Source organism: Indicator indicator, chromosome 5, assembly GCF_027791375.1.
Source record: "Indicator indicator isolate 239-I01 chromosome 5, UM_Iind_1.1, whole genome shotgun sequence".
In the NCBI taxonomy this organism is placed as follows: domain Eukaryota; kingdom Metazoa; phylum Chordata; class Aves; order Piciformes; family Indicatoridae; genus Indicator; species Indicator indicator.
This window is the reverse complement of record NC_072014.1, coordinates 39,744,036-39,769,024: the sequence shown is the minus strand read 5'-3', so window position 1 is coordinate 39,769,024 and position 24,989 is coordinate 39,744,036. Positions and strand designations below refer to the sequence as shown.

The 24,989-nt window shown below is 43.2% G+C and overlaps 1 protein-coding gene across 2 annotated transcripts in view; it reads left to right on the top strand.

The window, feature by feature from the left end:
• The first annotated feature begins 1,971 nt into the window (after positions 1 to 1,971).
• Positions 1,972 to 24,989, top strand: part of EPC2 (enhancer of polycomb homolog 2) — a 47,607-nt gene continuing 24,589 nt past the window's right edge. For both annotated transcript variants that reach the window (XM_054380731.1, XM_054380730.1), the window contains exons 1-2: positions 1,972 to 2,124; positions 19,250 to 19,409. In XM_054380731.1, coding sequence (XP_054236706.1) covers positions 1,972 to 2,124; positions 19,250 to 19,409 — 313 coding nt within the window. The remainder of the gene's footprint in view (positions 2,125 to 19,249; positions 19,410 to 24,989) is intronic.

Below are 24,989 nucleotides of genomic sequence, written 5' to 3'. Positions count from 1 at the left end.
TAGTGGAAGGTGTCGCTGCCCATGAGAGGGGGGTTGGAACTAGGTGATTTTTAAGGTCCCTTCCAACCCAACCATTTTGTGAATCTATGATTCTATGAAAAATGAATCAGTGTGGGGATACCAAAATGATTTTGGGTGTGGGAAGTCTGGCCACTTCTAAAACAGTGCCACTTCTAAATATTTGTGTGTTAATACTAATCCTAGTCAAGGATTGCCTGTCTTTATGAATAAAAATCTTTTAAGGGAATTGTAAGTAAGAGCAATATATCCCAGTTTTGTCCTCTGTTCCTCTTCTCATAATTTTTAGAGTTTCATTTGTTCATATGACTGTTATCAAACACTAAGCTGATGCTTCCACTGGAGTAGCTAATATAATTTCCAGATCTGTTTCCCAAACTAATTCAGGTCTATAATGTTATTGCTGCTTCTTTTTACCTCTTGTGTATTCCTGCACTTGTTTCATCTTCCTTATCTCTCTCTCCAGCTGACGCAATTATTTGTCTTCAGCATCAGTTGTTCTGTTTGTGATACAAAACTATATAAATAACAAATGCAGCAGGTAACTACAAATAAACAGCAATTCAGAGGCTGAACCTCTTTGGTCTAGGTGTTGCTTTCTTTAAAACGTCAAACATGGAATATTAAGTACAGTTGATATTGTGGTCCAAATGCTGACTGGGTCAAATTTTGCCTGTCTAGCAGTTGCAGTTTATTTCAGAGACAGAAGATTGCACTGACAACCTTTGCAAGAGATCTAAGATGGAGAAAAAGCTGCTGGCCTGATCTCAGGGTGTCAAAATAATACGGAAGTATGTGAAGTACTGAAAGTCTTGATGAAGGGCTTTGCAGACTCAAGTCAATAACCAATGTGGGAAGCTCTGGATTGTTAGAGGACTGTGGCTCTGTTCATGTGGAGAATTCAGGATTATCTTTTCCCAGTTGGATGCCTTGTTCCTGTTCAGCATCTCATCCTTTGAATGTGGGCAGAAGCAAAGAGGAGTCAGGCACTTCTCCAGGGGTAGAGCATCAGTGAGCACGCACCACGCAGCTATCCTGGAGTAACTCCAGACCTAGGACATGTCTTTAAAACAAACTTCTCTGTGTGAGAAGCACCTTGTCTTGTGCTACGTGGAACTCCAGCCCTTCTTTGAGGCTCAGTCAATGCAGACAATATAACACTCTCGATGAAAAAAGATGAAAATTGAGCAGGCATGCGCTTGTTTGTGAAGCATTGCTTTGTGTCAATAACTGAAGTTAATTCTCTCGACGGTTGTTTTTATTGCTACAAGGTTTTAATCGCCAAAGAGCTTAGTACGAGAGCAATGAGCCCGAGGAGAGGAGCCTGGAGCCGTTAAGGAGAGAAGCAGTGGGTCCTTCTCACACGGGCCTCCTGCCACCAGCACCCTGCCTGTCCCCGGCTGCGGGGCTGGAGTCAGCGGCGAGGCGCATCGCTCGCTCGCACCCACCACCCTCCTACAAGCTCCTCCCGCAGCGGGGGGCTGCGGGAGCAGACAGCGAGACCCTCTCCGCTGCCCGTCCCGCCTGGCCCCTTCGCGTCCCGTCGCGTCCCGCCTCAGCGTCCGCGTTCTCGCCACCTCCCCTCAGCCTCCCGCCCTCGGCTGCGCGCGCAGCGCAGCTCCCCTCTCCTCCCTCCTCCCTGCCGGCCTCTCCACCCCCCCCCTAACCCCCCCCAGCTCTCGCGTTGGCTGTCGGGATCGCTGGCCGCTTTGGTTAATGTCCGCCATGTTTGCCATGGCGCAGGGAGCGGATCGAGCGAGCCCGGCGCGGATCTAGGGCTTCAGGGCGTGCGCTGTGAGCTACGGGCGGCCCCGCGGAGAGCTGTTCCGGGGCGGCGGGACCCTCCATGGTGGTGCGGGCCGGGTGCGGGAGCGGCTGGAAGGCGGCGGCGAGGCCGCACTGAAGGCCCCCCCCGCCCGCCCGGCCCCGGGGTGTTATTGTGAGGGGGAGACAATGAGCAAACTCTCCTTCCGAGCCCGGGCGCTAGACGCCGCCAAACCGCTGCCCATCTACCGCGGCAAGGACATGCCCGACCTCAACGACTGCGTCTCCATCAACCGGGCTGTGCCGCAGATGCCCACGGGGATGGAGAAAGAGGAGGAATCGGTAAGGGAGCCGCGCAGGGGGGGCACCATTGTTTATCAGACACCCCCCCCCCCCCCTCACGGGAAATAGGCCATTGGCATTCACTAAGCGCACTACGCACGCTCCCCACCGCAGCGCTGCACGGTTCTTACGGGGCCCTGCGCAAAGAGCGCAGCGTAAACTGCTGTCCGACGCCGTAAGCGGGCCCTGCTCCGCCATCTTCTTTGCGTCTCGACTCGCGAGTGTTTTGATTAGTGTGTGGGGGGGAGGCCTTTACGCTAGCGTAAGAAGGAGGAAGGCGCAAGCTGCATCTCTGAATGAGCGAGCGAGCGCTGCGGCCGTAGTTGGCGTAGCGTGCCTTTGGCTTTGCAGCCGCTGCTCTTGTGCGCGGGGAGCGGGGCGGACCGGACCGCGGGAGGGAGCGGGAGCGGCGGGGCTCGCAGCGGCCTGGCGGCGGCGGCCCCGCAACCAGGAAGCGGGGAAAGCGGGAACAGCGGGGACGGGACGCTCTGCCTCTCGCCTCCCGCTGAGGCACGGCGGGCTGCAGGCTTCCCGAGGCGGAGCAGGGTGGCTCTGGAGACGCTGTAGTGACAAGCGGCGTGTTGCCGTGTCCGCCTGTGCTGAAAGCGGGGAGGACTGTTGGGGGCTGTGCTTTGCACTTACTACGGCTCGTCCACATGTGGGCTGGAAGGGGACAGCGAGCTTCTTTGGCTCGTCGAGCTCGTTGCCTTCTGCGGGAGAAATTGTCGGTGGTTATAACGAGCGCGGGTTTTTCCTACTTTTTCCCAAAAGGAGATGTTTTTGTGCTGCACGCTGTACATTAAATGTCAGATGCATTGCTGAACGTGTTGCATTCAGTGTTAGAAGCTTTCTGAATAAACCAGCTAGTGCTAAAAAATAGATATGCGATGCTTGTCCTCCTTGTAGTGTTTTAAGAGGTTTAAGAGCTTCTGTCCACTTCAGTAAAGATAAGTTTTGGGGGGTTTTGACAAGCAGTGGGACAGCACCACTTTGAAAATGCTTGTCCGTGCCGTTGTAGTGTTCGAATGTACCGGTTTGTCTTGGTGCTTTTTAAACATCGAGTCTTGCGATCCTCCGAGTTGTGTAAGGCTTAGTTAGAGGTCGTCGGCTGCGGTGTCTGTACTGGTATGCAGAGCCGATAGTAAATGCACCCTCCAGAATTTCTTCAATGAATCCGTGTCTCCGCCTCAACCAAACCTCTATGCCTGTGGATTGGCTTTTCGGAGGTTACAGCTGTCAAAGGAGGCTCCATGCCTTTCCCATTGTTTTTTTTTTCTCACTTGACTATCGATATTAAAAGGAATCCTCTGCATTACTGTTGTGCTTTTGTTTGGTAGGGATTTTTTAGCTTCCCCCCCCCCCCATTATTTTACAGCACATAAAAGTAGTTTGCACTGTGATCAAAACCTCCAGTACTTCCCAAAGAGTAAATATCTGCTAGAGGCACAGCAGCATGGTATTAACAAAGCGGTCCTGAAGAGCAACTTGGTTTTTTCAGTCTTCAGAGTCCACTTTGCATCCCTGTATTTGCATTTAATGTTTATTAAAAACAAATTATTCTGTTATTTTGATGAACTGTGTTTTAAATAAACTTTTTACTGAGAAATTGCTCTAAAAGTTCAAGCAAGCTGCTTGTAGACTTTTTCTAAATGATTGTGAAGATGAGATTTGTATTTCAGTAAAACTGCTTTAGTGTTGTACTAAAATGTTGCTTGTCTGTAAAGAGTGAAGTTGTTTTTTCTGCACTGAAATGTGGCTGTATTTGATAAATTATGATACAAAGTGGTCATTGAAGCAATATGTAAGTACTGTGCTAGATACGTCAGCTAGACAAGATTGTGAACTGTACTGTTAATAGCTCCTTGAGATTGTTGCTGTGTAGTGACAGTTCTGTTCATGGGGCAGCCCTTTTCCCAGTATTGCACAAATAATTCTGTAATGTATATTTTTGTGGCAGTGGCATGTAAAGCTCTTTGAAGCAAGACTTCTATGGATGACAGTATTTAACTATTTGAGAAATAAACAGTGTTTATTCATAGCAAATACTGCTTTGATTTGATGTGTTTTGGAAGGGATTTCTGGGGGTAGAGAAAGATCCACACATTCATTTTTGACATCTCTAGCAGGGCAGTTGGCCTAGATGATGTTCACAGGTCCCTTCCAGCCCCTAACAGTCTGTGATTCTGTGTCTCCAGGCTGGACTTTTTGCCGGGGGTGCAGCTTGTGAGAGGTGTTTGAATCATCAGAGTGGTGGAGGAGTTACATTTGCTGTACACAAAGCTCATATTCCTCTGGCCCCAGGACACTGCTTTCCTTGCTGTGCCACTGTGCGTGAAGCCTGGGTGAGATCAGAAAGATCTGTAGTATCATGGGGTCAGATACAACCTTCCGGAGCTGGCTTTCACTGGAAATAACTCTGTGTTTACAGGTGTGAAAGTTTTAAAATGGTTGAGACTGACACATGTCTGACTTGTTCTTTACAACCTAGTCTTGCTGCTACAGGCACATGATTTTTGTTTGTGATTAATACTTTTTGTGTACAGAAATGTAGAATTTGGCCCTATTTTTTAACTAGTGCAATTGCTTGGAACATAGAAGGACTTAAAGGTTGTTGGGGGACACAGGCTCATCGTTGCAGAATTGTGACACTGAATATTTATCCCTCATTTCTACTATTACTGAATTTACTTGGGCTGTGTATTGAAATGTCAGTCACTGTAGTCCCACGCTGGGCAACAATTCACATTACTGTGAAAAGTGTCCTGCCCAGTTTGTCAGTATGAACATTTTTATTTCACTTTTCTTTTTCATTTTGATGAAGATTCTAGACTGATTTTTCTATTTAAGTAGCTTAGAGATTTATATCCACTCACAGCATTTTACAAATCAGCAGCTCATTCCTTTCACTTGGAGATTCCAGCTGGGAAAGAATTATCCTTCTGGTGTCTTGCATGTTTATGTTAGCAAGTGTTTATAATTTACCCTGAATTAAACCTGAGAAGGAAAATCATGTGGGTGTGTATTTTGTTTTTAAACCCATGTGAGAGAAAGGTCACTGTGAAGCAAAAGCAGGAAGATGTCCTTTTATGAGCTTCAGAAATGGAACAGGAGCATTTAATATTGTATTTATTTTTGTTTTTCTGATGAGTAAGAGTTGTATTTCATAACACTAATGAATTGTTTTAGCTGGAAGGAAGAAAAGTTGCAGAATAGATAAGCGCTGGTTTTGTTTCTTATCACCTAACTGTGTTTTTTATTTGGATACATACTGCTGGAGCTTGCTGAGTTGCACATTGCAGAGGGAAAACCACACTTAGTAATGAGACAAATTCAGGCTGAAGGGTTTTAGAAGTAATTTTACTTGAGTTGGTGGGGAGATGGTGGCGATTGATGATACCTGATTGCCTTGTCAAAGCTATCAGGACATTCATCTCAAAATTCCTGTTTGAAAATACATTCCTTTAGTTTAGTTTGATAGCACGCAAGATGACTAAGGTTAGAGAGGAAAAAGTGCCTGAACAGCAAGTTGAGGATGTGGTTTAACGTTATGAAAATGCTGACAGAGTACAGATGAGAAGTGACTTTTATTTTCAGTCCCTGAGTGATCACCTCGGGATGATCTTTCACTGATTGTTAAATATAATGTTCACTTCTGAGTGTTTTCAGAGGATGGAAATAGCTAACCTGATACTTTTTTCTTTTTTTTCATACTTTCTCCATCCCTTAGTTCATTCACTTTCCGTTTTAACACTGGAAACTTGAAGTGTTCAGTGTCTGGCTTTCAAGGCATCCTGAAGCTAGTGATGCTTCCTTACCAGTGTATGTATTCTCCTGTGCAAAGTGAATGCTTCCTGTTTCAACAAGTCATAGCTTTTTTTGTTTGGATGTTTTTGCTGATATGGTGTAACATAATATTTTTGCTGATACAGTGAACTGGAAGAGTTCAGTTAGGTTGACTTGGAAGTAGATGCATACGCACAGAGATACCATTAATAAAAGCTTGCTTGCTTTTATTTTTCTTAAAGTTGGTTATGACCCACTCCTATATGCAAGAAAATGTGAATGTGTTCTTAAGCCTAAATGTTCTGTTGGTGATTTCTGTTTATAAGGTCAAATAATAATCACTTCTTAATCTTGTATTGGAGGGGCTTCATCCTACCTGTGTGAATATAAACACGTTGGTGTCAGTTGGGGACCTCTGCTTTTGAAAAGGTTTCATGTGTTGAAATGATTTCAACATACTTTGAGGATTATGTGGGTTTTTTGTTTGTTTTTTTTTTTTTTTTTTTTGTAGATTGCCTTAACTGATAGTGTCTTTTTTCCTATAAGGAGAGTAATGGAGTGGTTCACACCTGTGGTTGAACTCTTAAAGTTGCTTACAAATAAAACAAGAAGCCAGGACTCCAGCATGTAAAGTAGAAGGTCAGCAGAGGATACCTTCAGTTCAAATCATGCAAATACTCTGTAAAAAAAAAAAAAAATCTGAGAAAGGCTTTATGAAAGTCTGAGAAAGAGACTCAACCGATTGTAGTTGCACACAAAACTTAAGTGAGAGCAGACTTTCCTTGGGAAGAAGATGGGGTTTGTCTGGTTAGAGTCAACTGGTATATGTGTTAATGAGATGTAATTACCAATAGAAGTTGATTTCCCAGCTTGAGTTCAGCACCTGTGTTTATTTACTTATTTGGGGTATGTTTGGAGCCTGCTGGCATTACTGAGGTAGGTTTGGTAGCAGGTGACTTAATGCTGTGTTGTAATCTTTATTCATGGGTTATAAACTTCAGCTCTATTTACAGGACCTCTTCCCCTGCCTTCAGGTCCTATATTTTTCTCCCTCCCCATGAGACTTACTGCATCATGCAGTGATGTTCCTCAAAAGTGCACCTTTCAGCTCTGTTTCTCAGCCATTATTTCAGCTGTGGTCTTCTGTCCTTCTCTGCTTTCACATGCAAATTATTTTGGTGACTAAGAGAAATTCCTTTCAGTCCGCTGCTGGTACTTGTGTCCCATAAGGATAGATCAGAGTTAACACTAAGGAGGTTGGATTGTGTTACCTTGATACTGCAGTGTGGATGAAAACAAACTGTGGATGAATGTGGACCCCATCTAAATGCTGGAGTAGCTGAGGATAGTTAATTGGTGAGCTGTTAAACCAACTGGCTTTTAGTTTAATTTGTTTGCATTTGTTTGTTTAATTTGGCTTCATTTATGTGACTGAAGTTAAACAATACAAAGATTTGCTCTTAAGTCTCAAATTCGGGGTGAGTTTTAGGACTTACCACTTTAATACTTCTCAGCTCACCTGGAGCAACTGCCTGTGAGCGTACAGGCTTAGTCCTGGATATATGTCAAGTGTACTCTTCAGATACAGCTGAGGCAAAGCAACTGTGGCCTGTAGCTAGCAGGGATGATCTGATTTTTGGATTACTGGGACCCATCTAACTCAGCGGTGAGAGGTGAAAGCATACCATGGAGAAGTTCAGCAAGAAGTGGGGATAGAAGCTTGAGAATGGAGAAGCGTGAGACTGCTTTTGGTGTCATCCTGAGGTCAGATGGGTTCGGCCGTATCTTAAGTCCACACTCTTGGTTTAGATAAAGTCGTGTTTTTGCTGCAGGCTAGAGTCTGTGCATGGGGTCAGTTAACACCAGTCCAGGAGAGCAAGCTGCCCTAACTTGTTTGGGTGCTTGAGCACAGCCGAGAACAATGGTATCTGCATGGGCCTTAATTGGGAGTCACACCTCAATTCATTATGCAGGAACTTTCCCTTATAGGCAAGTTCCCTCAGGATGAGGTATAATTTCATGATGAAAGCCTAGGAGAGCGTTTTGCAATCTGCATCTCTCTGCTGTGTCGCTCAACCCTGGATCATCTCAAATACAGGCAACATTTTTTTTCCTTCAATTTAAGAAAACTTTGGAAAGAAAACTCAGACAGCTTCAGCTGTGCCTTGAATTATATGATTCCAGGCTTTATGTTGCCCCTGCTTGGCAAGACTGAACAGCAGACAGCTTCATACAGGTTCTGTGTTGACTGAGGTCCTGTTTGAATAACTGAGATCAATAAACCTTAAGTCTACTTAAATTGATCTTGGTATTAATTATTTTTCATGAGAAAGATAATTTTGATTGGTGCTGGACATTCAAAAGGTTACTTGACATTTGTTTTGCCAACAAAGCTAAGAAATTATGCTTTGTTGATACTAATTTGAAAAGTTAGATGCCTTGATTTATTACTCTTTAGCTTTTAAAATATAAACTCCACATTTAATATTTATATAAATGATAGCTAAACCTTAGGTGTCTCCAAGCCCATTGGTGGTGAAGATCTGTTGTTCCTGTAACAAGCAGAGAAGAACTGAACCAGAACTAAATTGCTATAAAGAAAGGAGTGAAAAGTAGAGAAAATAATCTTCTGGCATCACTTTTAGTTTCCAAATAGATTGTCATAATTGTGCATTTAACATTGACTCATTCAAAGAAATTAAATGTCTTCTAATACGCTATTTTACAGTTTCAGTTTTAATCCATTTTGCAAATTCCTGATTGTTAATATCTCATGATCCCTGCATACTGTGGCTGAAGGTGTTGGCTTAAAATACTGCCCTTATTCATCAGAGAAGTGCTCTAAATAGAACAGCAAAACTTTGCAGAAAGAATCCACTGAATTCTATTTCTCCTAATTTTCTTTGGTGCGGTTCTAATTGTGATTTAATGCTTTTATACCAAACAAAAGCCTAGTTCTTTAAGGGGAAAGGAGAGATCACTACACCTGAGTGTCACTGTGTTTTGGGTGTGGGTTTTTTTTTAAACCCCTTATTTCACTTCAAATAAGCCAACAAGGAAATGCTTCGAGTAAGAATATTGGACTTCATTGTACAAATATGCCTTTGGTCTGTTGCAGTTTTCAATGCATTCTTCAGGGAAAGAGGAGGTGAGCTGATACCAGGGTGTGTCCTGTAAGTTACACGGCAAAGAAAAGTGCCATCCCCCACTAGTACATGTGTGAAGACAGAATTGGGTTGTCCAGTAGATTTACTACTTCTCTGGTCTTTGAAGTCTGGTGTGCTCAACACCTCACCAATACCTACTTCAGCAGAGTTTTCTTCTGTAAAGGATTTTCTCAATGTTTATTTCATCCTCAACTGGGAGAAGTTAGAGCTTAATCCAGCTGCCTTCTGAGGCTGTTCTCCAGTTGCTTAGATGTCATTTCTCCATCAGTTTCCCTTATCAGCAAACTATCCTCTCATGTTCCCTGAGACACACAAAGTAGTTCATGTAGATGTCAGTTCTTAGCTGGCATATTTATAGATGCTTCTTCCTCCACCTTTCCCCCCCACCCCCCTCTGTTGTTTACATTTTAATTTCTAATTTGGTTTTCTTGGCTATTTGCCATTTTCATGGCTGCAACTCACACTTTTTATCACTTGACTTTGAGTTGCACAACAGAATCTATTTCTACTTTTGGGCATCCTGGTAGTGCCCAATTCCCGTGTGCTAAACTTAGGTGGAACAAAATGCTGGATGCCTTGCAGTGTATTTCTGTTTGGTTCATCAGGTTTCATCACTTTGAGGACATTTGTTTTAAAAACTGTAAAATACAAATTCTCAGACATTCCCTGTGCACTTCTGTGAAATAAAAATCCACAATAAGAACTTTGGATCTTACTCCTGGAAGGAAAATGTTGCACACAAGTCAGAAGGTTTAAAATGCGTAGTGCTGTAAGAGGGCCATGCGCTGTCAGTAGCTTGTTCTTGAATGTTAAAGTTACACCTGAGGCTTTCTAGAAAACTGCATTGCTGATGAAGATGAAATTAACAGAGTCATTTGGTCCCGGACTCTTGGTCACTTAACTTGTGTGGCACTGCCTTGGCACTAACATTTTTAGTGCACATCTTTCATTGAAGCAGCTGTATGCATCCACACTTCTTGATCCTTCAGTGCTGTGACCAGCCTTTAGGCTTGTGAGGGGCACCAACAAAACAAGGCCTCATAGAGCTTGAGTGGCACGAGCGAGAACTGCTGTTCTGAAAAGCCAGATCTTTAAAGTGACAATTTCTTTGCTAACAAATACAGAGCAAGCAGCCTCGGATGTCTTAGCCACACGAGGATCTTCAAGTGAGGTTGCTGTGCTGGGACCAGAAACAGTGGGTGTCCTTAGGAAGTTGTTGGGTAACACAAATCTCTGATTGTGGGATGAAGGGAGGCAGCAGCCACTCTGCACTGCCTTTCCCAGGTCTTTGTGGCTTCCCAGCAGGGAGACATTCCACGGGGAGCTGTGACCAGCTTCTCTTCGAGGATTTTCACAGACTCTTCCCTCCTGGTGACTCTTTTTCCCCTCTTCTGCAAGGAGCACGGTTTTGTGACTTGTGGTCTCAAGAAGGTTTTGATGTGTGGAGACAGAAGTCAAACAGTGTTCAGATTCTGTGTATAATACTGTATTTAATCAAGGGGTATTCCAGTCATTGTGGAATCTCAACCTTATGGAATCCATTGTCAGGTTAATTACATGAAAAATACATACATATTTATGTATGTAGACTTGTGTGTACCTTTCCATCCCACTTTGTTCAGCTTGGGACACGCAAATTATGCAGACTGTAAAGAAAATAAAAAAGGGATACCTCAGATGCAATTGGTTAATTTTGTGTGTGTGTAAGATAAAGCATACAAATGTACCACAAAGAGCCAGACCATGACTAATTTCTGTGTCTTTCAAGTAGATCTTAGAGTATTTCTAAGAATTCTCTCCAGGGCATCTTGGGGAGAATAGGTCCTAGTTTTAAGGAAATATATTTCTCTTAAAGTACATTATTCAACTGTTCCAAAAAGTAATTTGTAACAATTCAGTTTAATTCGTTGTTCTAACAATAGTTGTACTTTTCGTCATTTATATTCATGTTTAGGTAAATAGAAAACTTTTATAATTGTGACTTTAAAATGCTCTAGTTGGTTAGGATTTTTTTGACATGTCTCAAACTGACAGTTTTATGTCACTGGCATGTTCCTAAACAGCAAACAATCATTAGGTGTAGAAATGAGAGATTGCTTGTGTTCCCATGCATTGTTGCTGTTGTGTTTGGGATGTCTCAACGGTTGTTTTATGTCCATCATTGCATAAGTTGACTGAAATCACATAAGTTTTTCTGCATTAAACTTATTTAGGGATTTTTTTTTAATGGTGTTTGGGTTGTTTTTTTGTTGGCTTTTTTTTGGGGTGGGGGGGGAAGGGCTGCAAAGTTAACTAAAGGAACAAAAATGATGGTGATATTCTCTCGCTGTCTCACTTCCCCTGTGCCTCCATCAGTGTCTCATGGGCTCATTTCCACTCTTTCCTAGCTTGCCTCTAGTTGCTTTATAGTACTTAAATTGGCTTTAGTCAGACTGCCCGAGGGAAAATGAAGAAATTTATTGGCGTTATTTTGGTCCAAACTGGATTTTCCGTCATTTAGATCCACAGCTCCTGTGTAGCCCTATCTATCTAGGCATGAAATGTCATTGAAGAGTGTTGGGCTCAGTTAGGTGTTGCCTGTGGCCCTTCTGTTGTGTTGTTTCAGATCATATCAGCATTCTTAAGATAACATTGAGGTGATTATTTGTAATTGGATGATTTGTATGTAAAGTAGTCAGAGAATGGCTTGGCTTTGGTGTGTAGGTAGCATCAGCAGTGTTTGCAGAACTGGAAAAGGAAAGGCAGGAAAGTGTTGGGTTGTTTTCTGTTGTGATATTAGTTAATTCACTTCTGAAATAAGAGTGACTTCAGAGGAGGTAAATAATGAAATCTTGTGGCAGTTTTAAGGCTATGCCTTTAATGTTTTTCTCACAGAGATTGAGCAGAAAAGTGAAAGAATGTAAATAAACCACAAGTGGGTGTAAGAAAGCAAAATAATGATTATTCTAAACTAAATCTTAACCATTCCAAGGACACTGGTGATTCTGTAACAGCCTACCATTAGTATATATATTTTTTTTTTGGCCTGTAGTAATAATTCAGCAGCACAGAAGGCAAGTGTGTAGTGAGTGGTTCTTGTGATTATTTAAAAAATAGGGTGGGGCTGTAGTGTTGGGAAAACCTGATAAAAAAATAAAAAAAGTGAAACTGAGAAGTGGTTCCATGAGCCCATTCTGCTCCTGCTGCTTGCAGGTCTTCTTCAGCTTCCTTACAGCCAGTGTCAGAAACCCCTCGGGGAAACTGGGAGTCCCTGACAGCAGGTGATGGTTTGCATCCAACATGGGAATTTTTGTTGTTTGTCCAGCTCCCTGTGTCACTTCATAACTACTACAGCCTTTCAAGGGGGCACTGTGATCGAGATGAGACTGATCTGATTACTGAATAGATTAATTCTAGTAGGAAAAAAAATAGGTGATCAACTTAGCTAATTTGTGAAAATAGTTGCTTGCAAAATAAATTGGAAATGAGGCAGTGAATTTCTCCTAAGATAATCCTTGCTGTCTCAAGGGTGAAAATTCCTGCCCTTTGTATGACTTCTTACTTCAGTGAACTGCTTATTATCCCAGGGCAGAGGGAGAGGAAAGGAAGGAACACAGGGCTGTAATATCTTTTTGGTTTACTGTTTTCCCTCTTAAGCCTTCCAGCTGCCTAGGTATGCATTCAGTCCTGATAATGTTAAGGCAAGAGTTGATCACACTTCAGGTAACTGGTCATTATTTTGTTTATGCAGAAAAAACCCCACCACACTTCCACTGAGCTGCTAACAGCTCAAGAAGAGATTCATCCCACTGATGTTCTGCAGACAAAAATTAATCCCTCTTGATGGAAAACCTCAAGCTTCTTGTGCTCTGAGGAGGATCAGTATTTATGGGCCGTGGTTTTTGTGGCAGTTAAGGATTGAAAGGGTTAACCGCAGAAGAAAACAAAAGATGGTGCTTGAGTTTACCCTTTTGTCTTGGAAATGTTTGAGGGAGTAGATGGGGCTGTGGCTTCAGAAGGGGGAGAGGCTTTAGATCAAAGTGGCTTTTGAGCTTTATGATGCTTTGCCTTGTCAGCTGGTGTTGCTGGCTGTGGTTGAGACTTTGCAAAATGAGTCTGAACACTTCAGATGAAAATTTTTTACTTCTTTTTTCTGAATATCCATATTAACTATAAAAACAGTCTATTAATTTTTATGTCCCCATTTGAAGACCATATTAAGCAGATAAGATCTCTAGGCTTTAGTTAGTTTGCTATGTGTGCTTTGTTTTAATTCCCTTCCTGTTTGCAGGTCAGTTGGAAGGCTGACTCTAGGTTGGCCCAGAAATAGCTTATTTTGAGTAAGTCAAGCTGTTAATAAATCCACTTTTCTCTTCCATGGTACTTAATGGTGGAGTGCTGTGAAGTTAAGGCCATGGATTTTCCTAAGAGAGTTGATGTTAAAAGCTGAGCTGTGGTATGTTATGTTGTGTTTCCTTTAACTCTTCAGAGAGAGCACTGTGGGGGATGGCAACAGGGAGCTTAAAGGGTAAGGAAAAAGCCAAACTGGTCTGTAGGATCCAAGTTCTCTGGTCTGCAACAGTGGAATAAAAAGGAATGTATTGGTAAATCGGGTTCTAATGGGGTACAATAGTGTTCGGTCTCACTGTAAAGCTTAACAAAAATCATCTTTAGGAGAATATTAGCTGTTGACTTACAACTATTGTTGAACTTTTTTTTTCTCAAGAAGCTCCCAGATAGAAAGTTTAGAAGGAATACAAAACATAAGGTGTTTCAGGGCTGAAAGTACAAAGCCATAGGGGTACCTTGCTCTGATTTGGGCTTTGTGTCTGGTCCTGAATGTGTGCAACCAAGGCTAATTATTTTTAGGTACCAGTGTTGCAGGATTTTTTTAGTTTTTCCCTTCTGAGTTAAAATTAAAGCAAGAATAAAACCAAGTGGAAATCCAGATTGGGCAGAGAATGGATAGAGAGCAGTCTTGAGGAGAAGGGATGCTGGTTGGTACAAAGCTGGATGAGAACCAGCACTGTGCACGCTCAGCTCCAGTGTGTCCTGGACTGATTCCCATTAATGTGGGCAGCAGGGGAAAGTAGTGGAACCTCACACTCTGCTGTGCTTTGCTGAGACCCCCACTGCAGTGCTGAGGACAGCTCTGTAGTCCCCAGCACAGCAGAGACATGGACCTGTTGGACTGGGGCCAGAGAAGGCCACAGCAATGATGAGAAGGCAGGATTTAGATGAGACATTAGCAAGAAAATATTCCCTGTGAGGGTGGTAAGGCACTAGCCCAGGTTGCCTAGAGAAGTTGTGGAGGCTCCAAGCCTGAGGGCTGTTGAGAGGCAGGCTGGATGGGGTCTTGAGCAATCTGATCTAGTAGGAGGTGTCCCTGCCCATGGCAGGGGGGGTTGGAACTTGGATGACCTTTAAGGTCTCTTCCAATGCAAGCCATTCTGTGATTTTTATGATTGCAGTGTCTCAATGCAAGTAAGTTAGAGGGGTGATTTCATTTCTCATTCTGGACTGAAGTTAATACTTTGTTAGCCATGCTGTGAGTGGTATCACATCATTTGGCGTGGAGCTTGGAAGGTGGTGATGTGAGCTTGGTAGGAGCAGTGTACTCTTCGCTGCTGCTCCATGTGGAATGAGTGGATTTGTGCTGGCAGGACAGGCTGCCTACAGCAGGGAAAACCTGCTGGATTATGTAAAGCCAGGGGCTTGAGCAGTTTGCTGTAAACTCTTGTCAGAGTGGTGGTTGTACAGTGAAGGTACCTTCATGGCTAAAATGCATCTGGAGTGATGACTCTCTCACTTGGAGGACAGTTCTGTTTAAATGTGTAAATGCACTAAAGCAGCAGCATTACATACACTAAACATTGAGATGTTTCTAACTCTCTGATGCTGTTAGCTGAAGCAATAGTCCAATCTAAGTTGTGTTTGTTTGACTTTTTTAGTGCAAAAGGCTTGGATGTGCTTTTTAGGGAATTAGTGGGTAATGTCCCTTTGACAGATACTCCTTTTTATTCCCATGGCAGCACATTCTGTTTGCCATCAGCACTGGTTCCTCTGCTTGGTCTTGTATTTTGTATGAGATCTTGTTATCTTCCCTACTTCAGAACCAAGTGCAAGTTAAAATATCATGGATTTCTTTCAAACCTATACAAAAGGGGGAAAATTGAGACAAAACTGCGTGGCTATACAGCTTACTAAAGCTGTCTTTAAAAATGCCTTTTGAGGTTTAACAACACTTAGACCAACTTTCATGTAAAAATGTTCAATTTGTTTAAACAGAGCTGTTCCAGGAGTTAAAATTTACATTTTTCTTAACTTCATCTTCAAAACAGATATTTATTCCACACACACACACACCCCCCCCCAAATTAAAAATATTACTTACCTCTCTTTTGAAGCTCTTAATATTTGTGATGAGTGATGGTAATAGTGTTAAGACTTTTCTGCTTGGAAGCTGTGTGATGCTGGAAGGCTTTTTATACTCAAGTGAGTACTCACACCTATTGTCAGCTTTTTCTTGGGAACTCTGCATGCTCACCAGCAGTGTTACAAAACCTGAGAATGGGAATTACTCATCTGTGCTGTTTTAAAGAGCCATGCAGCCAAGAGATGCTTTGAAATTTGGTTGCTCTGTGCTCTCCACTACTTTTTGGCAGTGTAGGTTTGGATCACAGGATCTTAGGGTTTGGAAGGGACCTCTGGAGATCTTGGAGTCCAAGCACAATGCCAGAGCAGGACAAATTGAACTTTATTTAACCGTTCCTTACTGAGGTCTCTGTGGATGAGAGTAGCTTCCCTACAAGTTATTTAATCCTATTCTAGAGGAGTACATGGATATGTTTTATTTTGAGGGTGTGGTGAGGAACTAGAAGTTGTTCAGCTTCAGTTGGTTGGCTGGGTAAGGAATGCACCCTCAGCACATTTGTCAGTGATGCTGCATTAGGAGTGGTTGGCTTGCCAGCAATGGAGTGTCTCTTTGTGGATGCTGAGGAACTTGAGGGCTGGCCCGTCCAAAACGTTGTGAAGTTGAGTTAGAAGTGCTTAGCTTCTGTACCTGGGGCAGGATAACAATGCCTTGTGATGAGAGTGCCTGGCTGATGAGCAGTGCAGATGGACCAGGTGATGGGCCAGCAGCATGCACACTGGGTGACTAAGGCATGCTGTAGACTTGGCTATGTTAGGAGGAATGTGGCTATGGGATGGGAAAGTTGTGATGCTCCTCCACTTGTCACTGGTGAGGCTACTCTTGGAATCATAGAATAATCAAGGTTGGGAAACACCACCAAGATCATTGAGTCCAACTGTTAACTCAGTAGTGCCAGGTCCACCATTAAACCATGTCCGTAAGTACCACGTACACATATTTGGTTGTTTTGTTTAACACGTCTGGGGATTGTGACTCCACCACCTCTCTGGGCAGCCTATTTCAGCGTTTAACCACTCTTTTAGTGACGAAATTGTTCCTTGTGTCCCACCTAAACCTCCCCAGTACAACTTGAGGCCATTTCTTCTTGTCCTATTGCGTGTTACTTGGGAGAAGAGACCAACCCCCACCTGTCTTCAACCTACTTTCAGAGAGTTGTAGAGAGTGAGAAGCTCTCCCTTCAACCTCCCTTTCTTCAGGCTGAACAGCACTTTCTCTCAGCTGCTCCTCACAAGGCTTATGCTTTAGACTCTTCACCAACTTCATTGCTGCCCTTTGCTCATTCTTGTTACTCATCTTTCCCCAGATTTCTGAAAGATAGTGAGAAACCCTAAGCTAATGTATCAGTGGACTGCCAGATTGGCTAAAAGCTTAGGTACTAGCTGCTCCAAGGAGAAGTGAGGGAGCTGCTCTTCATAGAATCATAGAATGTTTCAGGTTGGAAGGGACCTTAAAGATGATCTAGTTCCAGACCGCCTGCTGTGTGCAGGGACACCTTCCACTAGACCAGGTTGCTCAAGGCTTTGTCCAGCCAGGGCTTGAACACTTCCAGGGAAGGGGTTGCTCAGAGTAGCTTAGAAACTGGGGAGTTTCAGGACTTCAAAAAGTCATGGCCAACCTGTTTAGTGGTGGAGACCGTAGTTTCCTACAATCCCCAACCTTCCCAAGTCCTTCCTAACAGCATTTCTGTGGTGTTTAATTGTTAGGGGACATCTGAAGGGACAGCAGCTGAAAGCAGCAGAGTAGTGAAACAAATTCTGTTTTAGTTGAGCTACCTACTCGGTGCTGCAAAGCTCTCCAAGACACATTTTAACAGTGGAGTGACAGATTTACTCAGTGTGTAGGAACTCGAGCAGATCGCACCAGATATTGCCTGCTTGTCTTAATTCTAATAATGTTCACTTGGGAGCCTGAGAGTTTGATTTAATGTCGCTTCATCTGCCACGGGAGATTCCCAAAGCTGCTCTTCCAGTCACTCATTTGTTACATTCTAATTTTGCAGAAACTGCGTTATTTGTGTTTTTGCAAGATCTTAGTGTTTAAGAGAGTGTAATTTATTCAGTGTGATTTACTTACTTTTAAAGATTTGTTTTCCTTCACTATCCTGTTTTTAAATAAAATTCTGTAGAATTAAAGAGGAAGAAATGTTCATGAGAGAATTTACCAAAAGTGTAGTACAGATCTCTGTGTGCCAGGCTGCCATGTCATGCCTGGCCTCTTGTGAGCCAGGATAGCCACTGGTGTCATATGTGGGGAGGGGGACCCCAGAAAGCCCAAGGAGGAGCTGAAGTAACAAAGTTTGCTTCTTAGTTTGTTTGTTTAGTTTTTTTTTTGTTCAAAACAAGTCCTCCTTCCAGGTGGGGATGGTTACAGGATAAACTGAAGCCCCTGGAATAGGCAAGGGAAGGTTGTATAGGTCTATGACAGAACTGAACTTCAGTTTCAAGTTGATGTTCTGCTCTTTTCATCCTCCCTCCCCTCAAATTTTGGAATCTGAAGGCAAATTTGGAAGCTGGGGATGGGGAGAACCATGAAAGGGGAAGGATGCTTCCAGGTTCCTGGTTCTGCTAGAGACTAATCTGCTAGGACACTGCAGTCTGCTACCCAGATGGAGATCTCATGACTTAACTTTCACAAGTAAATGGCTGTGGTGATTTCAGATCTTGTCCTGGTGAAGACTTTTCCTCTTTGCTGGACACACAGAAGGCAGCATGTGCCACCTTGGCCATTTGGAGCCTTAGGATGACACAGTTTTGTAGTGGTTTTAATGGTCACAGGGGAGGCTGAAGCGTACACATGCACTATGCAGTGGCAAGCCTTTGGCAATAGGAGAGAGACTGATTTCAGTTGGAAAAGACCTTTTAAGATCCTGGAATGGTTCTGTAATATACCAGGCTCCAGCCAGGCTCCTCCTGTCACTGGTCAATTTGTGCTGGTATTCTGCAGGCCATGGCAAGATGATCCATAGACTGTAGTGTGAGTGGTTATGAAAAAGCTTGGAGAGGACAGCCACAGGTTAGTGCTAACTTGCAGTAGATGAGTTTCACTGAGTTAATTAAAATTCTGTTTGAAAAAGTCTTTGTAAGCTAATATGCTTGTTGTGATATGAGTTCTGCTTGAAAGTATTCTGTAGCAGTTGATTCCTGTCATGTAAGAATAAAATGAAGTGATACCTGTTGAAGGAGTGAATGCTTTTCAAGCATTGCTCCATGAGGACTGCTCTTTCTGTTGCTCTCAACCAAGCCAGTAAGAGCTGCTGGGTAGGCAGGAATGGTAAAATTAATTATTCTTTTGATTTGAAGCTGTTGCTTTTAATGCTTTAAAAGACTTACTATGCATCTGTTAACTGGTCTTGCATATATTTTCTCTGTGACAGATTTTGATGGGCTTGGCTTACACCAGACCTAGTTTTCTTCTGTGGTTATTTTGTGTAGTCTGACTCTTTCTCAGTATGGTAGAAGGTGTGGGCTGCTGTCTGAACAAAGGGCTCTTCATCTGTTTGTAGTCCTGCCTTGCAGTCACTGCAGCTTGGAGATTACCATCAGTTAGGAACCCTATGGTACAGGAAATGATGGAGAACACATCATCTCTTCTCACTAAGCTGGAAACAGGCATTCCCTCGTCCTCTAAAGTACGGCAAAGCCCCAGCTCTTTTATTTGGGTCTGTAGAACACCAGGAAAAGTGTGAGAAAAGGATGACCTGCCTTTGTATGCACTTCTGTGTACTGATACCTAAATAAGACTCTTCCATTTCCTCTTGCAGGAACATCATTTGCAACGGGCAATCTCAGCACAGCAAGTGTTCAGAGAGAAGAAGGAGAGCATGGTTATCCCGGTCCCTGAAGCGGAGAGCAATGTGAACTACTACAATCGCTTGTACAAAGGGGAGTTTAAGCAACCAAAGCAGTTCATTCACATTCAACGTAAGTAAACGGCTGCTGCTTTTCTTCTCCCCCCTCCTCATTTCAATTGAGTCTTCTTCGAACAGTCTTGAGAGCAAAGTTGCTCCAGGTTGAAGGTAAATGTGAGGTTTATTCCTGCTGTCTGTTTCTGGGCTCAGTGCTGGTACTGCATCTCCATGTGCTGTAGCTGGCCAACCTTGTCCTGTCTATTGGTCATCTGGTGTTGTTGCTCAAGCCAGTCTTCTTATTCTTCTGTTTTAATTCCTTCTGAGAAGGGAAAACCGAACCAGCCTATCTGCTTATGCTAATGCAGGGAGTGGTAGAGGGGTTGTCTGGCTTGTTGAATGGGTCTGGAATGGCTGTGAACTCAAATGTTCTCTATCAGTGGAGACCAGTGAAATGGAAGAGGTTTTGTAATGGTGCCAGATTTCATCTCTGGATTAATTGTAACACTCTTTTTTGCTGATACTCTGTTGACTAGTGACACACATTTGTTCATTTGTTCCTTGGCATACAAATTGTGTTTGTTCTTTGTACCAGGTGGTTCTAGAAGGTTATTTTGTCACTTGGACTTTCTCCAGGAGTTATCTTTGTAGCAAAATTTCAAATTTAATCATGTCAGTGGCTTGTCACTCCCTATGGTAAAGGGAAAATTCTGTCCTGGTCTCAGAGAGAAAACATTTCTTATCACTGGTTTATGGTTTTGGTTCTTAGTTGTATTGAAAAGACTATTTACAGGGGTTTGCTAAAGCACCTTGAGCAGGACCATGGTCCTTGGTTGTTTGGGGTTTGTGTAGACAGTAGTGATCTTACTGAGCTTCTGGTTGTTCCTCACACAAGGGGCTCATGGAACTTCATGTAGATTTGAGCGGAGAAAGCGTTTGGTGTTTGTGTGCCTTCTGCTTCTTAGGACTGAAATTGAAGCTGGCACAGATTCTTAAGCTCAAACCCGGCTGTATATTGAAGATCTTGCATAATTTCTCGCTGATGTGGTCGAGTCTCCCATTTTTTTTCCCCATGTATTTACAAAATAAGAGTTTTGTTTTTTTTTTTTTAAATTAAAAAATGCTCAGAATCCTCTGTGATATAGTAGAGAACCTACTGGTAATGTGGGAAATAAGCTAAAAGAAATGAAGTGTTTCTGTCCTTAACAGAAGAAACAAAGCTGCAAGAAAGGGAGGTTGAATTAACAGAAATGAAGCTGCTGAATGAGGAATGGATTTTGTTCTTTTCTTTGTTGGCCATTGCCAGAAATGTTGTAAATACTGTTAATAAATATGTCTAAAAGTGCTAACTACATTATGCCAAAACACTCTTTGTCTTGTTGAGACTCACAGTCTTCCTGGACAGAATTACAGAAGGTATTTGAGCTGAAGATAAACATCAGATACTGGTCCAAGATAATTTTTCCCACATACTCTAGTTGGAGTAGGTGTGACTACAAGACAGCTTTATACTCCATAAACTGCTTAGAAATTCTGATTTAATGCTAAAAGCACAAAGAACAGCAATACTAACTTTGGCCGTGGAAGTTAAGTAAACTGGTGGATGCCAAGAGGCCATGTACTGTAATCTGTACTTACTGGTGGTTATTTCTAGCATATTTTATTTTATTGTTCATCTAGTAGCCAAGGATTTTATTATTTTAAACTGTGGACTTTCAGCTTGGATATGTAAAACAGATATTTGCATGGTATGTCCGCTCCTGAGCACCTGTTTGGGTGCAGGTGGGGAGTGCTGGAAGCTCTGTTCCAGCTGGGAATTGGCACTGAGGTGGTGTTCTGTGGCTTTGTGACTGCTTTGGCTGAAACTACCATGATGTGGTTCTTCATTCTCTCATGGTCAGTCCAGATGTACCTGCTGCCACCAGGATCAACACTGCTCACTCCGTTCTTAGTGCCAGCGTCTTCTTGGTTGCGTTTGTGTTCATGAGTGAGCTGACTCTGGGACGGGATCTGGCAGAGAGCTTATCTTTAATTTTTTGGTTAGATCAGCCTCCATATTTATCAGTTTTCTATCTTGTCTCAGTGCATGATTGCTGGTGTTGGCATAGACAAGGTGGTAGGAATGTGGCTTGCTGGAGGGAAGCTGGTGGAACCACTTGTTTTCAGTGGTAACTCGCGCTTCTGTCAGCTTCAAATGACTGTGGAACCACAGCCTTAATTTAGTTAGCCAAATGAAATTAGTTAAGTTAAACCCAATTTCATGTAACTTAAGTTAAAAACAAATTGCATTTCTGTAAGTTAATGTAAGCTCAGCTCCTAGGGGAGCGCGAGTAAACAAAAGCAAATCCCTCCTGACAGGCACTGCTCTGGGGACAGGTCACAGCAGCAGAGGATGTAAACTAGGAGGTTGGTTTTGCAACAGCAGTTAGCAACAAGGAGCTCTGAGCATTCATGCCAGGTAGACTTCAGTGGTAGGATCAGCCAGGCCCTGTCCTACTGCACTGTGGAAATGTGCAAAGTGGAGAAATGCACAAGTTTTGGAGCAAGAAAACTGGGCTCATCTGTCAGTCACAAGAACCTCCCAAGAATTCCCTGGAGGGAGGGATATGGGTGAACTTACAGACTGGTTGTTCTCCAAACACCTAGTAGCAGGTCATCTGAAATACAGTGCTATGTGTGGCTGGAACCAGTTCTTCAGCAGTTGTTGCAGGCGTGAATGAGCAGTTGCATCTGTTGCTATGGCAGGGGCAAGAGCAGAGCATGGTGATGGATGATTCTGTCAGCACATAAACCACCTGTGTCTTGTGATGGCTTTTGAAGCCAGCAAGCTGCCATGCTAGAGGCCAACTCCAGGGTGAGCAGTGGCTTTTTCTGGAACCAGCAGAGTTTTCTCAGTGCTTGGGAAAAGGTGAAAAGCGGAGATTAGGATATCACTGAAATTGTTTCAGAGAGCAGTGATAGACAAACTTCAGGGAAGGAGGACACTTCCATGAGTGTCCCAGAACTGTGGAGAGCTAGCTTGGGGTTGATGAACTCCTTATGGTTGCAGCAGTGGAAAAGTGGTAGCCATCCATTTCTTGAGACTTAGCCTTTCCTGTCTGCATTGGAGCAAGAGGTGGAAGGCCAGTATTGCTGCCATAGCTTCAGGGTCACTCACCTGCAGCCTCCCTGTAAACTCCCCTTGTTTGGAAGTGAGCTGTATTGATAACTACAGCTCATGACACATGGCATGAGGAGCCTTGCTAGCAGAAGAGGAGCATTGCTAGAAGGCATGGAAAGCAGGATGTGTGACAAGGGCTCCTGCTGTTCGTGCAATACTAGTGTCTTTCTGCGTAAGAAAATGAGACTGGATTTATTTGATGTAGCTTGTTCCTGGCAGGTTTGTGTTAGATACCTTTTAACTTGTCATTTTGATTATTTATCAAAATATTTTTTGGAGAGTTGAAATTCTCAGTGTAGTTTTACGTTTGTTGGTTTTGGGTTTCTTTTTAATGATTAAAGACGTTTCCCGTTTTTGAGTTTTTCAGCACCTCATTTGTTTTTCATGAAGTCTCAAACTGCTAAGAGAGCTGATGTTTTATCAACAAATAACTTCATACTGTGTATGAAGTTTGGTGGACTTGGTATATTGCTTAGCCAGTGGTTTACAGGGGCAGGTGAACCAGTAAATTGCTTAGCCAGTGGTTTACAGGGGCAGGTAAACCAGTATAACAGACAGAGGGGGTGGTTCCACTTCTGGTTGCATACACCCTTGGGTGTCTTGAACTGGTCCCAGTGGATACTCCTGCAGGTCCACTTGCTAACAGCAAACAGTGAGAGAGGGACTTTCTTCCTTTCAGCTGAGGTGCATTATATGGTGGCTTTGGAAGCCTGCAGTGCAGTAATCTGCCTTCTCTGAGATGGAGACATTGTCATCACTGATAATCATGCTCAAGAACATATTATGAATGATCTTTTAACTTTTCTTCACCATGAGGGTGGTCAGCTACTGGAACAGGTTGCCCGGAGAGGTTGTGGATGCCCCATCCCTGGAAGTATCAAGGTCAGGTTGGACAGAGCTCTGAGCAGCCTGGTCTAGTGGAAGGTGTCCCTGCTTATGGCAGGGGAGTTGGAGCTAGATAACCTTTAATGTCTCTTCCAATCCCAGACCATTCTGTGATTTTAAATTTCTTATTGATGGAATGGTTGGATTTCTTTTATTCTTACTAGTATTAGTGTCTACTGCTAGTTAGATCCTATTTGGGCCTGCCTCTTTTTTTTTTTTTTTTTTTTTTTTTTTTTCCTGGGTGGTGGTTCAGGAAGGTGCATGGTTAAAGAACTTTCAGTGACTGCTCTTCCCTCGTGGAGATGAAGGCAATTTTACTGCTCACAATTTACAGGTGAACAGCATCACCTCTTCTCTGTTAAGGGGATCCTCCTTCTCACTGATACTTGACTTGAAACATTTTTTTCACAGGGGATTACTGAATTATCTACTGACAGGCTGACTTTTTTGATGTGTAATATCAACATCTGTCTCTGGTTAGACAAGCAGTCTTTTCAGGGCTTCACTGGATTTTTGTGCATTCTCATGTCATCTGTGAGAACGTGGAGTTTGGGGTAGAGAGACCTGCTGTATTATTAGGATTGCTTTTCAAAAGAATGAATGTATCTAGTCTAGAAAGTTTGTCTACCTTCCCTGAACAGAATTGTTTGGATGGGATTTCACAGTGTACAGGAGGACTGGAGTGGTTTTGTAGGCTCTTGGGGTGGGGAAACTTGTAATTTCCTTGCCATTGAAAGTGAGAGTTTATGCTTAAAAAGTCATTGAATCACAGATTGTAGTGGAGGGAAAGTGTATTATCAGGCATTGCTCCACAGGAGAAGGATGAGCTGCTGAGGTTGGACTTGCTTTGGAGAGCTCTGAAGGGTCCTGAAGCTCTGGTGATGAACAGGTGGAGCCAGTTGGTTCCCATTTGAACAGTGGCCAGTGGTGGGTGAGGAAGAAGCTTTGTGAGGGTTACTGCTCGGGTGGCACAACTTCTGCATTTCCATGCATGGCTGATGTGGTGCACTCTTGGAGCCAACGCTGCACCCAGGTGGCTCTGCTGGGAGCACAGAGAGCTTGCAGGAGCTGAAGATGGTTGCGTAGAGTGGTTTTATCGAGTTCAGCACTGGTGTGTGGAAGTCAATGCAGTGATACTGGGCAGGTCACTGTCTGTCCAGCTCTTTGACCGGGGTTGTGGGGCAGCCACCCCAGCTACTGCAGAATTGTGTCTTCTCAAGTGCGGAGTCCTGCCTGGTGAGGGTTTTAATGTGGCTTTACAGAACTGTGAATTAAAAAATAATAAAATCTGGGTCAGTTTTTATCTCAGAGCTTTGGATTCCTACAGACTGCCTGAGGAGAGAAGCAAGAGCCAGTGCTGTGCTGCAGGTGAAGTCTAAAAGAGCAGTTAGTTGCTAGAGAGCAAGCTATGAGTCATGTCCAGTGCCAGAGTCTTAAAGTTGTGCAGCTTGCATTATTGAATTATTAATAACAATTCCACTTAATACATAGTTACAGCCCCTTATTATCTAATTTCTTCTTGAAGTAAGTGTATGTTTACAAGTGTGTTTTAAGCCAGGGAAGCCTTCTGACCAAGTGGTGCTGTCAGAGGTAGGACAGGTCAAGCTCTGT